The sequence below is a fragment of the Accipiter gentilis genome, chromosome 17, assembly GCF_929443795.1.
Source record: "Accipiter gentilis chromosome 17, bAccGen1.1, whole genome shotgun sequence".
NCBI classification, from domain to species: domain Eukaryota; kingdom Metazoa; phylum Chordata; class Aves; order Accipitriformes; family Accipitridae; genus Astur; species Astur gentilis.
The window spans coordinates 12,984,521-12,998,554 of NC_064896.1; the positions used below are offsets into that span (position 1 = coordinate 12,984,521).

Below are 14,034 nucleotides of genomic sequence, written 5' to 3' on the forward strand. Positions count from 1 at the left end.
AATTATGTGCAATAAAAGAAAATAGTGCTGAGTAAGGTGTTGGGTTTTTCCAGGAGAAAATGAGTTACTGCTCAGAGTCATGTAACAGAGCAGATCACCAATCATGTATTGGTGTGAAACAGTAATCCCATTAAATGTAGGGGAAATAAAATTTTGAGTGTGTTGTTTGGTCATAATGCCTTTATGTCTGATGGAAAGAGGTGCACATACCCCTGCCCCCTTTCCCCAACTAGGTGGGTTCTACCCAAATCCTGTTTTAGTTTCTTGGCTCAGTTTTATAGCAACTCTTTCATGCTTCATGTCTCTGATGTCTTCAAGCTGCTTCTTCATAAAATGCCTGGGGTTAGTAGTTGTGAGCTCCTGATGGACTGAACCCAGCTCATGCTCAGGAAGGTCACACCACTTGGTTTTCTTGAATGACAGGGTACATGTCAGTGTACTGTGCTCTGCTCACTAGCTGCAGTGGTGCTCTAGGATTGCAGAGACTCTCATAAAAGGAATATTTTAAAATATTATTGGACTGTCTAGTTCAAATTGCCTATGAAATTCCTCAAAGGTGAGGAACTCAGATCTTTAGTTAGCTGTTTCTGTATGTTGTTTCCTATCTTGGCAAGCAGGTCAAATATGAGTTGATGAATGATTTCTAGAGCATTCACAGCCTGCGTCCAAAATTCCTGAATCCTTGACTTATCTGTACTAGCCATGTTTAGAAAGGTCTGTCCTGTCGTGCAATCTCCCCATGCTGTCTTCATAACAAACAAGATGAAAGACAGGTGAACGGAGTGAAAAGAGACAGGCTGCTAAGTCTAACATAAAATAAAATATAATAAAACATAAAAGTCTTTCTCTTAAAACAGTCCTTTGGAAGAGACAGACTTCCCCTCTCCACCTCTATTTCTTCTCTTGTTTCTTTAGTCTTTTCATTCATTTAAAAATTGCGTTCCAGGGGCATCCGTTTTCTGCAGATTTTACGAATGCTGCATGTTGACCGTCAGGGTGGTACATGGAGGCTGCTGGGATCAGTAGTGTTCATACACAGACAAGTAAGTTTGAGTACTCTGAGGAATAGCATAATAATTGATGCAGAAGTCCTTATATTTGGAACAGCATGTGTGCAGATATGCTGCTGATGTCAAATATATTTAGTGTGGAGGCAGGCAGTCATCTCTTTTAACCAAGTATGGTTGTTCTGTCTTGTTCAAGGGACAAAAAGTTCCTAAAAGATTAAAAATATTCACCTCCACTTTGGCAAACTTTTGGCTTGTAGTTGGACTTAACCACAGAAAATGAGACTTCTTAAAAGTAGTCTGAGTATTTCTAAAAACATGTATCTAAATTCCAAAATTGTTTTGAATGTGGCACTGTCTGAAAAAATTACCCAACTACTTTTTGGTGACCAAAAGATTAATGAGTCACGCTTGCAAGCAGGGAGGTTGTTTTGACCCTGTGTTTGAAATGTGCACGCTGGACCAAGTCATCAGCTATGGTGTAAATTCTTTCACCGTTAAGCTCAGTGGATTTTTGTTAATTTCCACAGCCAACAGTGTCAATGTTTATTAATTGCTAAAATTCCATTCTTCTATTCCAATCATATTTTAAAAAACATCAGTGATAGGTAATTTAAGTGTCTCAATAATATTATAATGCCATTATTTTGCTTCTCTTTGCAGGAACTGATAACTACACTCTACATTGGATTTCTGGGCCTGATTTTTTCCTCTTATTTTGTGTACCTGGCTGAAAAAGATGCTGTAAATGATTCTGGAGAAACAGAGTTTGGCAGCTATGCAGATGCCCTGTGGTGGGGAGTAGTAAGTATAGCAATTTCTATACATGTACTAAAAGTAGTTAACACCTTCAAATGTGGAGTAAAGTTCAAGCAAGCATGGAGTTAGAAGAGCACTTTGGAATGGCCTCTTATTTCTTCAATGCACTTTCTGTTTTTGTAATTCTATGAAACTAAGAAAATACTATAGATGATCAGTAGTGCTATTTGGTGGTCATAGTTTTATGTGATCTGAAGTGATCAAATTATGTATATGAGATGTAGAAACATCTATTCTTCTTCCCTTCTGTTATAGTGATTACTTCTTGCTACTTTTCTCATGGTAGGGTTCAACCATCTAAGGTGGTAAGAGTCTTGCTAAATCAGGGCTAGTGCTTCGGCGGTTTTTTTGGGTGTGTGGTTGTGGGGAGGGGGTGCCTTGTTGTTGTCGTGTTTTAAGCAGATATCTATGGTTTGCTATTTGGCCTGGGTCAGTAACTCCCTGTTTATTCAGAATGGACTAATTCCAGAACAAGATGCATCTGAAATACTTAAGAAATCCAGGCACAGGACTGTTTTAAAGTGGTTATATTGCTTTGGAACCCATTTAGTATCCTTATGTGGCATTCGTCTGTGCTGTATCAACATACCATCTTGCTCAGATATTTCTGAGGTTTCTCTAAGGTGCTGCCACACTTCGGTGTAGATGAATCTTTAGTTCTGCCAATAAAGTTCTGCTTTCTTGCTGTTGCTAGTGACAGTTGTCTCTATGTTTGTTTATTATATGTACTAGTTTGGCATCTCTATTGTGGGATTATATTTTAGTAAACACTTCAATTTTCTTGCTTCTGCTAGTAACAATTCCCTCTTTCTTTTCTCACATGATATGCCAATATTAGGTTGGCTGCTCTGTTTTGGGATTTCCCATCTGTAATTTTTTCCCTTTCCTTTTCCTATAACAGTTCAAAGAAAGGTACTTTTTGAAAGCTGTTTTTCCTTATCATTAGTATTCAAGCAATGACTTGATTTTATCTGCTTTAACTGTATGTAGCTTAATAAAGCAAACTGTCATCATTAAATGCTACAGATCTCTAAAATGCATAGGCATCACTAATGATTCAATACTTGCATTTTCAAAATGTGCTGATCTTCTGGAGTCTTGTCTTTGCTGTTTTAAATCAAAAGGCATTGTTTCTTTTTTTTTTTGTTAAAAATGAGACTGCTAGTAAGTCTTATGTACAAGAGCGATAGGACTAACAGCTCCATTTCACTAATAAAACATATATTTTTTTTTAAGAAATATTTTTAATAAACCTCTGCGTGTATGTGCTTATATAGCCTTCTCTCTGCAAACAGTACTACTTGTTCTTTCAGGAAGGAAGGCTCTATTGATGATCAAGTCTATTGCAGGTCTCCTGGTGCTGAAATACACATGTAGCCTTTTTTTAATACAACAGGTTTTGTTTAGGTTGCTAATAAGGTCTGCTGCAGAAGTCCTTCCTCTTACTGTCTGCCATGGTTAAATACAGCCTCTCTTAGGATCAGAAAACTTGCTGTGTAGCACAAGGAAGTGGCTTTCTGGCAAGTAGCTTTTTCAATGCTTTCATGTCATCACGGTGTTTTTATTTTCCAATATAGCAGTCAGATGACTAAGTAATTAACAGTGGCAGATGTAGCTGCATTTAAGAACACATGTTGTCATTGGCATTGGCATTAAAAATTGAGTATGTGACAGACCAGACTGGCTTACTGAAAATACAGTAAAGCCTTCCACAGAAGCAATACGGTCTGTCAGGATATTGAAATATTCTCCTTTCAGGGAATTATTGCTCAGCTAATAGGCATGCCAGTTATTTTGTCTTTCTAATTACAAGAAACTTCTTTAGTCAATAAGTTTAATTATGGCAATATTCTTTCTCTGTTATAACTTTTATTACGTTGCAGCATGCCACTTGAAGTGTGAGACTGCATTCAATGAACCCATAATGTAACTTCTTTAATATTAAAAATGGAATTTAGTGTCCTTGTTCTGCTCTAAATGCAGATGCTACACTTCTGCTAACTGCTAAAAGAATCTAGCAAAACAAAACTGAAATGGATTCAGGTCTGTCCATTTCTGGTATTTTGATACTGTAATATTCTTCATGCTTTCTGCTAGGAAAAAGCCATTTAAAATTAGGGCAATAAGTGGGGCGTCATTAAGTATCTGGATGCTTCCTAATGAAGTTCTCAAACTCGTACAAAAACCTTCTCAAAGTGTTAGGTCTCAAAAGTTTTGGTTGTCTTTTAGCCAGAATTTTCAGAATTGCTTAAATGCCACAAATTCTGGTCACTGAAAACCTGTGTCAGTCTGTTTTGAACTGGACACGCAGAAGAGGGTAATTCACAGCTCCTGTCTCAAACACTGTCATAGATACGTGATCTGTCTGGCAACGTAGCTGATCTCACTGCTCTAAAAGTGCACTTACCTTATGTAGTAGAGAATACTTCTAAAAGAAAAATACCTGATAACGTTTCCACATCCCCTTTCTTGCTCTACAACACTGCACTTTTTTTGTTATCTCAGCTTATGTCTACACTGCTAAACAAGTTCTTTGGATAGCGGCAATAGAACATGTAGCATAGCATAAAGTAAACCATATAAAAGGTCTGTGTTACTACAACTAAACTGCATCTGGAATTGGGTACTTTTATATTACTGTGCTTTGCTGACTATAGACATACCCATAGGGTGCATAACTTTTAATTAAGTGTTCCTTGTTGTCATTGTTGTTATTTATAAATCTATATTGTGTTTTCATTTCCATATGTAAATAGGCCTCTTAGGCTTTATTTGAATTTCCTTGAGAACTCTGGGCTGTAGCTATTCACCATTCCAGTTTATAGGCTTCTTGAAGAAACCTAAGGTTACCTTGTGGCATAAAAATTTGTCTGTATTATTGCTGGTTTTGAATGCAGCACATGTTATATAAATAATTCTGCCAATGGCTGCATATCTGTATGTCTTTCAAAAGACAAATTTAATATTTGCAAGTAAAATACAAGTAACATGATGCATCTTTCAGCTTCCCAGTGCCCATATTCAAAATTACTCTGCTTATGTTGTCCTTAATCTTCAGACTAACAGTCTTGAAGACCTAGTATAGATTCTGGCGAATAAAAGCAAGAATTAAAAACCAAAACAAAACCAAAAACCACCACTAAAAAAAAAAAGATGCAAAATGTTCCCACCAAATCTGTCAAAGATGACCACCTTCAGGGAATGTTATTGTCTCACTGTCTCTAGGGTTTTTTGTGTGGTTTTGGGGGGCTTTTTTTGTGTTGTTTTGGGGTTTTTTTTTGTGTGTGGTTTGTCCATCGTCCCCCCGTCCCCCCCCTTAAGCATTAAATTCAATCATGCCTCAGGCAGACTGAGGGGAGCTCTCCTTTTGATATCCACTGAATGATACACAATTCCAACCTTCACATCTGAACAAACATCCTTCAGGAAAACCATTACGTGGATTGTGGTAACAGTCTCTTTGATCATGAGCACTATTTGTCACAAGCAATTATTGAATATAGCCATACATGGATATTACACTGTGCCCGTTCCTTTGAATTGGTTTGAATTGGATCAAGCAATTGTCTGCAAGTACCAGCTTTAGTTAAGAGTTTCTTGTTCCTTTAATTCATCGATATGTGCTTTCTCACCAAGGACTGAATTCAACACAACATTTACAAGTTTGCTTACTTCTGAGCATACATAAAACCATGTTCCTATTTAGTAAAGCCTATCAGTATGTGCTTAATATAAATTGAAAATCAAAATTGTGGGAAAGCTTTGCTGAAAAGTTGCAGGGAAATACACTTGAAAAAACTACATGTGCATAGAACTTTTGTTAAATTAGAACAGATCTGATTTAATTTATAAATAGTTGAGCGTAAATATTGAAAAATTGCTACATAAAAGGGATCTTGTGTTATTCAGAACCCTCTTTTCCCTCCTCCTAAATTAAAAAAGCTGTTGAGGACTATACACTGTCTTCAATGTTAGACAGAAGGCGACACTTCATTTTTATTCTTCTTGTGGTTTACAGATCAAGAATACCAACTATAGGCCCATTATATCCTTCCCCCCCCTCCTTTTTTTTTTATCCCCCCCCCCCCCCCCCCAGTTTTTGGGATTAAGTGTTTGGGGTTTTTTGGGGGTGGTGGTGGTTATTTTAAGAATTTTTGGAACGGGGATCAGAAGATGCAAGGGTTAGTATTTTTAAATGCTTTGTACATGCAATCTCTGCATCTTGCAGCTGCCATCTCATCTCTGAGCTTTAACTCCATGAGCAGTTCCAGCTACATTTTGTTCTCATTTAATGAAGATCTGTGTGGTAGATGTAGAGAAACCTTTTAAAATTCTTACTTACAAAGTACAGATGTAGCTATTCTTACATGTAAAGAACACTCTTGGGACTTATTTTCTTAATTCCCAAATCTCTAAACCTCTACCAAAAGATATCAAAGAACTAGGAAAAAAATTATATCTAGAAGAATGCAGAAATTTTCAACACTTGGTTTCCATTTGATGAAACAAAAGTAAAGTATTTCAAAATATAGATAATTTTCTATTGCAGGATCTAGGAAAAATAATTATAATTAAGGAATTTAGCTGTCATTTAAATTTCAATACTTAGCACAAATTGTGCTCCTGTTGAAGTGGATCTGTAGGAGGCTGAAACTAACTTCACTCTGATTTTCCTCTGTCATATGGCTAGCATTATCCTCATAGGAAGATGTTTTAAAATTTCCCTCCTAAAATATTTGGCTACTTTGTATATGCTCAAACATTCTTTTCCCCTTGTTGTACCTAGATAATGCTGTTTCTTTTCAGTATAGTTACTGTATTTTGTGAGGTGTAATATAGTACTAATAATGAATAGAAAAGAAATAGCTGCAAAATTTCCACAAACAGTCTAGAAGTTGTAGTCAAACTATCTGCATATGTTGATATCTTACCTCAGCACTTCCTTCGATATCACACTGAGATATAGAGGGTACTACTCCAGCTGCCTCCTTTTTCTGACATTTTTTTGTACAGAAGTAGTCTTTTGAGCAAGGTTTAGGTAAGAGAAACTCCTCTACTCTAGATTGACTTATATGTGCTCGAGCTCAACACTGGTGAGGTCAAGTCCACTAGGCAGAGCTGGCTCTTGACTTTGCCGGCAGTGTGACTGCTGGTGGCTGGCAGACCTCCCGCCGTTTCCCATTCATCCGATCAGTGAGCAGAGAAGGGCTGGCACACTGCAGCCTCCCGAAGAAAGTGGGTATCGCTGTGCTGTAAAATTTAAACAACTGATAATGGATTAATTATCAGGCTAGGATACAAAGCTGCTGGATCTCCTATGAGTTTTATTGCTTGTGTCCATGTATATGTTTACTACTGAGTTCAGACCTAAAATTGTCTGTTCACTCCAAGTAAAAATGATCATAACAATGATCAAATTAAAAAAAAAGATCAAATGACCATCTTCCTGGGAGGTTTTAAGTCTTTTTGCTGGACTATGTTTTCCTAATTCAGTTACCTTTGTATTTTGGTAGTGTGCTTGTAGGAGGAAGGAAAAAAAAAAAAAAAAAAGCTCGGATGAACCACAACACTTTGCCTATACCTTCACTAATAATGAACAGTTCTCACTATTTTTATGCAAGTTTATGTTCTGTATCGTGTCATCCTTCAGAACTACTGCCATGGTGATCCAGGGGATTAATAGACTATTTTACAAGAGCAAGTGAAAACAGCTTTTATTTTTGAGGCTGAACACACTGAGAAAGGGATTCAGTGGCCTTTGCAGCATTAACTGTACTGCAGGAGTGAGGCAACAGAAAAGGGTAGGTGGACAAACTGAGACCATGAAACAGCGGAACAGAAAAACAAGGCTGAAATCCCATCTTTCAGAAATGAAGACAGGAGCCTACAAGAATGTCTGGTACCATTAAAAATGTGAGGTTCTGGAACAACATCCCAACAGGTACAGTGAGGGGAAAGCCAATTAATTTTCCGATGGAGTTGCATTTTCAAGAGATAGTGAACGAGGTGACATAACGTGGCTGACTTGAAGTAGCCAGAAACTAGGAATAGCAACCAGAAGATCCCTTCAACCTTTGTATTCTTACTGTCTTGGTTAAAGCTGCTGTAGTCCCTTGTTTCATTGCACGGAACAGACTTCGAAAATTTAGGTAGGCTCAGCGCTTCAACTTAGTTTTCATCAGTTGGTTATTTTTTAAGACTTCTAGTTTTATCTCTGAAATCTCACAAGTGGCGATGTTTAGTTTGGGCCACCATTTGATTAGGAGGTTTAGAGCAGCCAGTAATTTGGTCAGAACTGATGGATGGCTGAAAATGACACCTTGAGGAGGCATTAAACTAAGATCCAAGAGGGATGGCTAGGCAGCACTGAGGATCTACTATTTGAGAGACATGACACTGAAGTTAATGTATTCCATTTGTTCTTTTTGCAGTTTGGATGTGTAGTTCCATTTCATTTCATATCCTAAGTTATTAGAAGTATTTCAGTGCCCTTCAGATGTGATTGTGTCTCAGTTATGTACTTCAACTGCATCGAGAATGATGGTGTGAGCCTGCAATGATAACTGTGGAAATTACTTCAAAACTTTAAGGAGAAAAATAGTATAAACATCCCCTTTAAATGTTTGTAATAGTAGTGACAAGGAAGTCCATTCTTCAGCTTTGGATTACAATTTTAATTCCAATGTTTCAAAACATTTGTGTCCTGTAGAACATAGTCTCTTAACTTGTTCATCTGAAGGATGTAACTTGAATCTTCTTGGAGTGTTGCAATGTACATAGAGGTGATTGGCAGCAGAAAGTGGAATTTCTGTTGTGTGAATTGGTTCTTATTGCTAACATCCTTACATGCACAAGGGAGAAAAATATTGTCATTTGGAAAAAAATCCAAAATATCGAAAGATTGCTGGGGGTTTTTTTAGCTTTATATAGATTGCATACTTCACAGTAAAGTAAAAGCATGACTGTCTAATCTGTTTGCACTTGTGCTGCACGGATTTCAGCAACTTGGAAAGATTCTACTTTATATTCAACTTGTATGAATGCAGCTGACTGAATAAGATGTCAAGCCGTAAAAAGGCTTCTAATGTGTTCATTACACTTAGGCACACAGGAGAGCATTCAAACCATTTTGCAATTTACTAGACCTCAGTTGCAAAGAAATTAGGGAACCAGTTGATGTTTCTGGTATATCACTGGATGTTGTTCTTGTATTAGTTGATTTAATCAAGATGGGTATTGCGAGTGGGTCAGAAAATTCTGAGTGGTATTTGGTATGCAAAACAATACCTAGTGCAATTGCTTTTGAAGTTGCAGTGCTGCAAATTTAGAAACAAAGTTGTTAAGGTATTTTCTAGAAGGTGACTTTCCCGTATTTGCTTTAACGCTTGGCTTTTTTAATCTTTTAGTTTGTGTTTGCTCCCTCAGTCCTGTGATGTCTGCCTTTTTAATACTTCTGAATCATGCGGTCTTGTATTTTGTAGCTGTTTATCCAAATTTTTGCAAGGCACACAGAAAGAATTTCATCAACAGAGCATTGTTACTCACCTGATTAGTTTTCTGTGCTCACTTTAGCCTGATAGCCTTGAATAAAATCCCTTCCCTATTCAGTGCTGACTAACTATTTCTTCTTGCTGTGTGGATTTTTGCTTCAGACTATTGATGCATATTTAATAGGAACAAGATTAGTCTTAATACCAAAGCCTGTGGTGATGTACATCAGATCAAAGTTCTGAAATAGTCAATGGATGAATATGATTTTGTTCCTAATTAAAACAATTAGTTTTACATGCTGCTTTTCAATGAAATTTTAATGTGTGAGCTCTTGTATCAATTTAATTTCATTATGCCAGCATATTTACTATGCTAGAGTAGAAGTTGAGTCAGTATTTCCATTATAAAATCCTATTTTACAACTGTAAAATTAGTATTGTAGTCTTTAGGGGGTTATAATCTGGCTGTAAAATTTCATTTAGGGCAGAAACTTGGCACGTAAGGTTTCAACAGCATATATCTTGGGGAAAAAAGAAAATGTAATTTTGAAATACAATGCATTTGTAGATGGATTAGAGTTATGAGGGCAGAGAAAAATGTTAACTTAAACACACACTTTGATTTGCAACCCAATTTCCAAAATTAAAAAAAAAATCCTAAACAAGCATCACAGAAAATACTTTTCTTGTGTCAGTGATGCTTCATATGGACCAATTCAGAAGGGATGGGCAGGGGGGTTGTGGGAAAGGGGTGACAAATACTTCTTAGTTGTGTATGAATTTTTCTTCAGTTATACTTTAGTCAGCTCAAAAGTACCTATTTCTTTTCACATTTCTAGTTAATGTATCTATTTCAACATGATATTAAGGTTGTAACAGAATAGTTGATAAAAAATTTCAATGACGATTTGTAAATCTTTTAAAAAAACTGAAGCATAACCCACTATCTTCTCTCACAATCTTTTATGGAAGAAGACATTGGAGGCCATCACTATTCCCATAATTATATTTCCTTTTTTATACTATATATTTTGAATAGGAAATTGTAATTAGAATTTAGGATTTTTTTTTAAACTGACCCTCTTATGCAGGTAAGGAGATAATGTCATCCCTTCAGTTCCTCATCAAGCCCTGAATTAAGGTGGTGTTTCAACAACAATTTCAGGAATACAGGCAAAGGTACTTGGGTACTTCATTCACGTTGCTGATTCTTAAAATACTTTTGTAGAATATGAAACAGTCTTGGAAATAAGCCACATTTTAAAAACTTGTATTAAAAGTTAAATGACCGTTTTGACCGTTTTGAGTATCAGCAACTCACACTAAACTTTTAACATCAACATGTCAAGCAGATAGAACTGTCCCTTTGTTATGTCTTTGACAGACACATAATGACATTGCTTAGAAGGTGGGCAGTTTGAGTATGGATGGCTTGCTTTGTGTGTTTCTGAGGTACAGCTCAGGTCAGAACTTACATCCACAGGATTTCCCTCCGGTGTCTCACCTTTTAGTAGGAATGGACAATTTTTGAAGTGGCCAATAGCCACACTTTTCCTGAAGCACCTTTCATGACCTTTTATTTCCCCAAATCCAGGTTCTCAATCCCTTCACCCCCTTAACAAACATCTTGCCTCTGTAAATCTGCCCTCCCCTTCTCTCCTTCCCTAGAGATGCTGCCCTAGGTATTGCCTGCATTTCTGCAATTGCTGGGTAGTACGCATTACAGCAGACAGGTGAACTAGGAGCAAATGCAGGACAAGGTGGGGATGGCCTGTGTATATTACTGTCTGGGACTAACATCCTCTGTGTCCTGGACAGCTGAAGCCCATACTGTCAGAAGAAAATCTGAACAGCCAGCAATTGAGGTGTGCTTCAACTGCTTGCGAGCTTCGTGTGGTTTCACATGCTCTGATTTGGTTAGCCTTCTTCAAAGTCACAGATAAAAATCTCTCTTAATTCCCAAATTCAGAAATAGCGTGTGACATAGGTGAATTTAAATTGCTCTCAGGTGCCAATTGTATCCTTCTGCTTCAAACAAATCCATTCTTTCCTTGAGCTCATGCAAATAATGACTTATTAAGCCTTGTTATGCTACATCAGTGTGGTGGTAATCTTCACTTCAGTGTTTTGAAAGCCAAACTCAACAGATGTTTCCTGCATGCATGCATTAAATTATCTGTTCTTGCTCTTGATGCATTATACGAATTAGTGATTTGTTAGACTATGTTTTCAGGATCTTTACTGCATGGAAAACTTTCAGCTTCTCTTGCTATTTATACCAGTATTATTCTCTAGAATACTTCATGTCTGACCCCAGTCATAGTCCATGGTTACAGTATATGTATGTTCTTTCAATGCAACAGCCCTCTCAGCAAACATCTCCTGCCCATAAAGAAAATGAGCAATTCAGAACTGTTGGCAGCTTCCCCCTAAGGAAAGTGTATGACGTGGGCAGGCAACCCATATCTCAGTAACTTCATATACCGCATAGTTGCCTCAGCCATGAAGACTTAATGGTTTTACTTTACAAGATTTTAAGCGTGTATTTTATTGTAATTCAATTTCCTGTACCTTTTCCCATCTATTACAGATGGGGAAGCAAACCTGGAGATGAGAGTTACCTTCATTAATGTCACACAGACTGTCACTGGGACAGTTAGGAATGCAACCAGTGTTTCTTTAAAATAAATAAAAAAGGAAGAAAGAACAACAACCCATAACTACCACATTGATACTTGCTGTAACGTGCTATGTATTTCTCTTTACAGGTGACTGTTACAACTATTGGCTATGGGGATAAAGTGCCTCAGACCTGGATAGGAAAGACGATTGCATCTTGTTTTTCAGTATTTGCAATTTCATTTTTTGCACTACCTGCGGTAGGTTATCTTGTGCTTTTGCTGGCAATTTGGTGTTGACTCATTAGTCATCAGAGGAAAATTTTGTTATTAATTCTTTAACCTTTCATTTAACCTGATATTATGAAAGATTTGTATTAAACTTCTACATGGTAGTTAAAATATATATAGATTGTAGTAGCAAAAGAACTTCTAGAAGTACCAAAAAAAAAAATTGCATATGCAGTGTTTATTGTATGCAGCACTAGATTTAGTATTAAGGTATGTAATTCAAAGTACTTATTCTGCCCGTCTCAGAAGGGTAAAGGAAATTATTTCTCATGCTAATTACTTCTGGACTCAGTGATATTTTGGCTTTTTAAGGCATTCACTCATATTTTACTCAACTGATTAGGTCCAGGGCGAACTGTAGAGTTCTCATACATCCTTCTAGGAAAGCTGCTGAAAAGGTGTCACTGGCAGAGAGACAACAATAAGCAGCCAGGGACACTGATGCAGCTCTTTGCCAAATTAGCGTCTGTCCATGGCCGAAGTCCTATTTCCAGAAGTGACATAGGGCTGAGCTTTTAAAGGTGTTACAGCACTTTGTTTGCACTGAAAATGGGTTCCCAGGTACTTTCTGACAAGAAACAAGGCACTTGAGTACCAAGGGTAAAGTCAAAATCAGCAAAACCTGGACTGTGGTTTGAAAACCTAAAATGTTTAGTGCTAATGGTACTTAAGGGTATTTTTTTCACAAATTTAGCTTTACTCCTGAATTGTGCTGTTAAAAAGTTTGTGCAACCTGAAATGTGCTGTTAAGATGTTTTCAGCAAGTTTTTCAGTTCAGTGACACGAACAGTTGTGTTAGCAGATGCTAGTGTAGTTGTGGCAGGGAAGTGGTGGGGATAAGTACAGGGTGGATGAGAAGAGTACTTTTATTCCAGTACTGTCACAAAAATTCTTCATGATGTGAAACAGTAGCTATTAAAACTCCAGTGGCTTTTAAAAATGTGTTGCTTACTTTAAAGGTATGCAATCTTCTGCAAAGGAGGGTAACTAAGTGTAGATTTTTAGACTCTCCAGCTTCAGTTTGCCTTTAAAGCATATTCGTCCCCCCCCTCCTCATTCTAATGTCTTTCACGTTTATTCCTTGTTTAGAAGAGAGATCTGGTAAATGAAATGATTTGTAAGAAAAATGCCAAAAGCTACTATTTTGACTGAAGAGTTGTGGGTTGGTTTTTTTTTCCCCTCAGGCTTGAATGCCAGCAAAGATGTTTTATAAATAATTGTGTAGCAGCCCCACCTTCACAGCAATGGTTTTAGTTTTACCTATCAGATTTCCCTAGTCGTTTGTAGAAGTAAAACACCACCACACACCCCTTTATCTGTGTGATTTTATTACTGAATTAAGTTGTTCTTGTGAGTTGGCCCATGGGGGAAATTTAGGGTTTGAAGCTCTAGCAGTAAATAGTTGATAGGTAGTAACTACTGCACACTGCCTTGTTGCTGTTTTAAATAAGGGGAACTGCTGAGATCACAGTCAAAAGTAATTGTGGCTAAACACAACTGGTATGGGTTCTGGATCTAGCAACGATCCTTCATTTCCCAAATAAGTGATGTTTGAGCATCATTAACTCTTTGATCTTTGCTAAACGAACATAATAGGAAGGGCCTTTCCTGTTCCTTTCAAAACACTTGATGATTAATACTGTTCTTAGAGGTTGAGCCAAGATCACTGGCTGCTCTGACACCTTGACTACCATATGGAGAAAATGAATTACACTTTTCTGAGTAGGTGTAGTCATGTAAGCTGATTTATAGAAGGTGTTATTTCATGCATGTTACTAAAACCTCTGTTAAATATGTCTATAGCTATGG

At 37.2% G+C, this 14,034-nt stretch overlaps 1 protein-coding gene across 2 annotated transcripts in view; it reads left to right on the forward strand.

The window, feature by feature from the left end:
• Positions 1–14,034, forward strand: part of KCNQ1 (potassium voltage-gated channel subfamily Q member 1) — a 369,743-nt gene that overhangs the window by 93,610 nt on the left and 262,099 nt on the right. For both annotated transcript variants that reach the window (XM_049821099.1, XM_049821100.1), the window contains exons 5-7: positions 947–1,043; positions 1,671–1,811; positions 12,085–12,195. In XM_049821099.1, the coding sequence (XP_049677056.1) occupies positions 947–1,043; positions 1,671–1,811; positions 12,085–12,195 (349 nt within the window). The remainder of the gene's footprint in view (positions 1–946; positions 1,044–1,670; positions 1,812–12,084; positions 12,196–14,034) is intronic.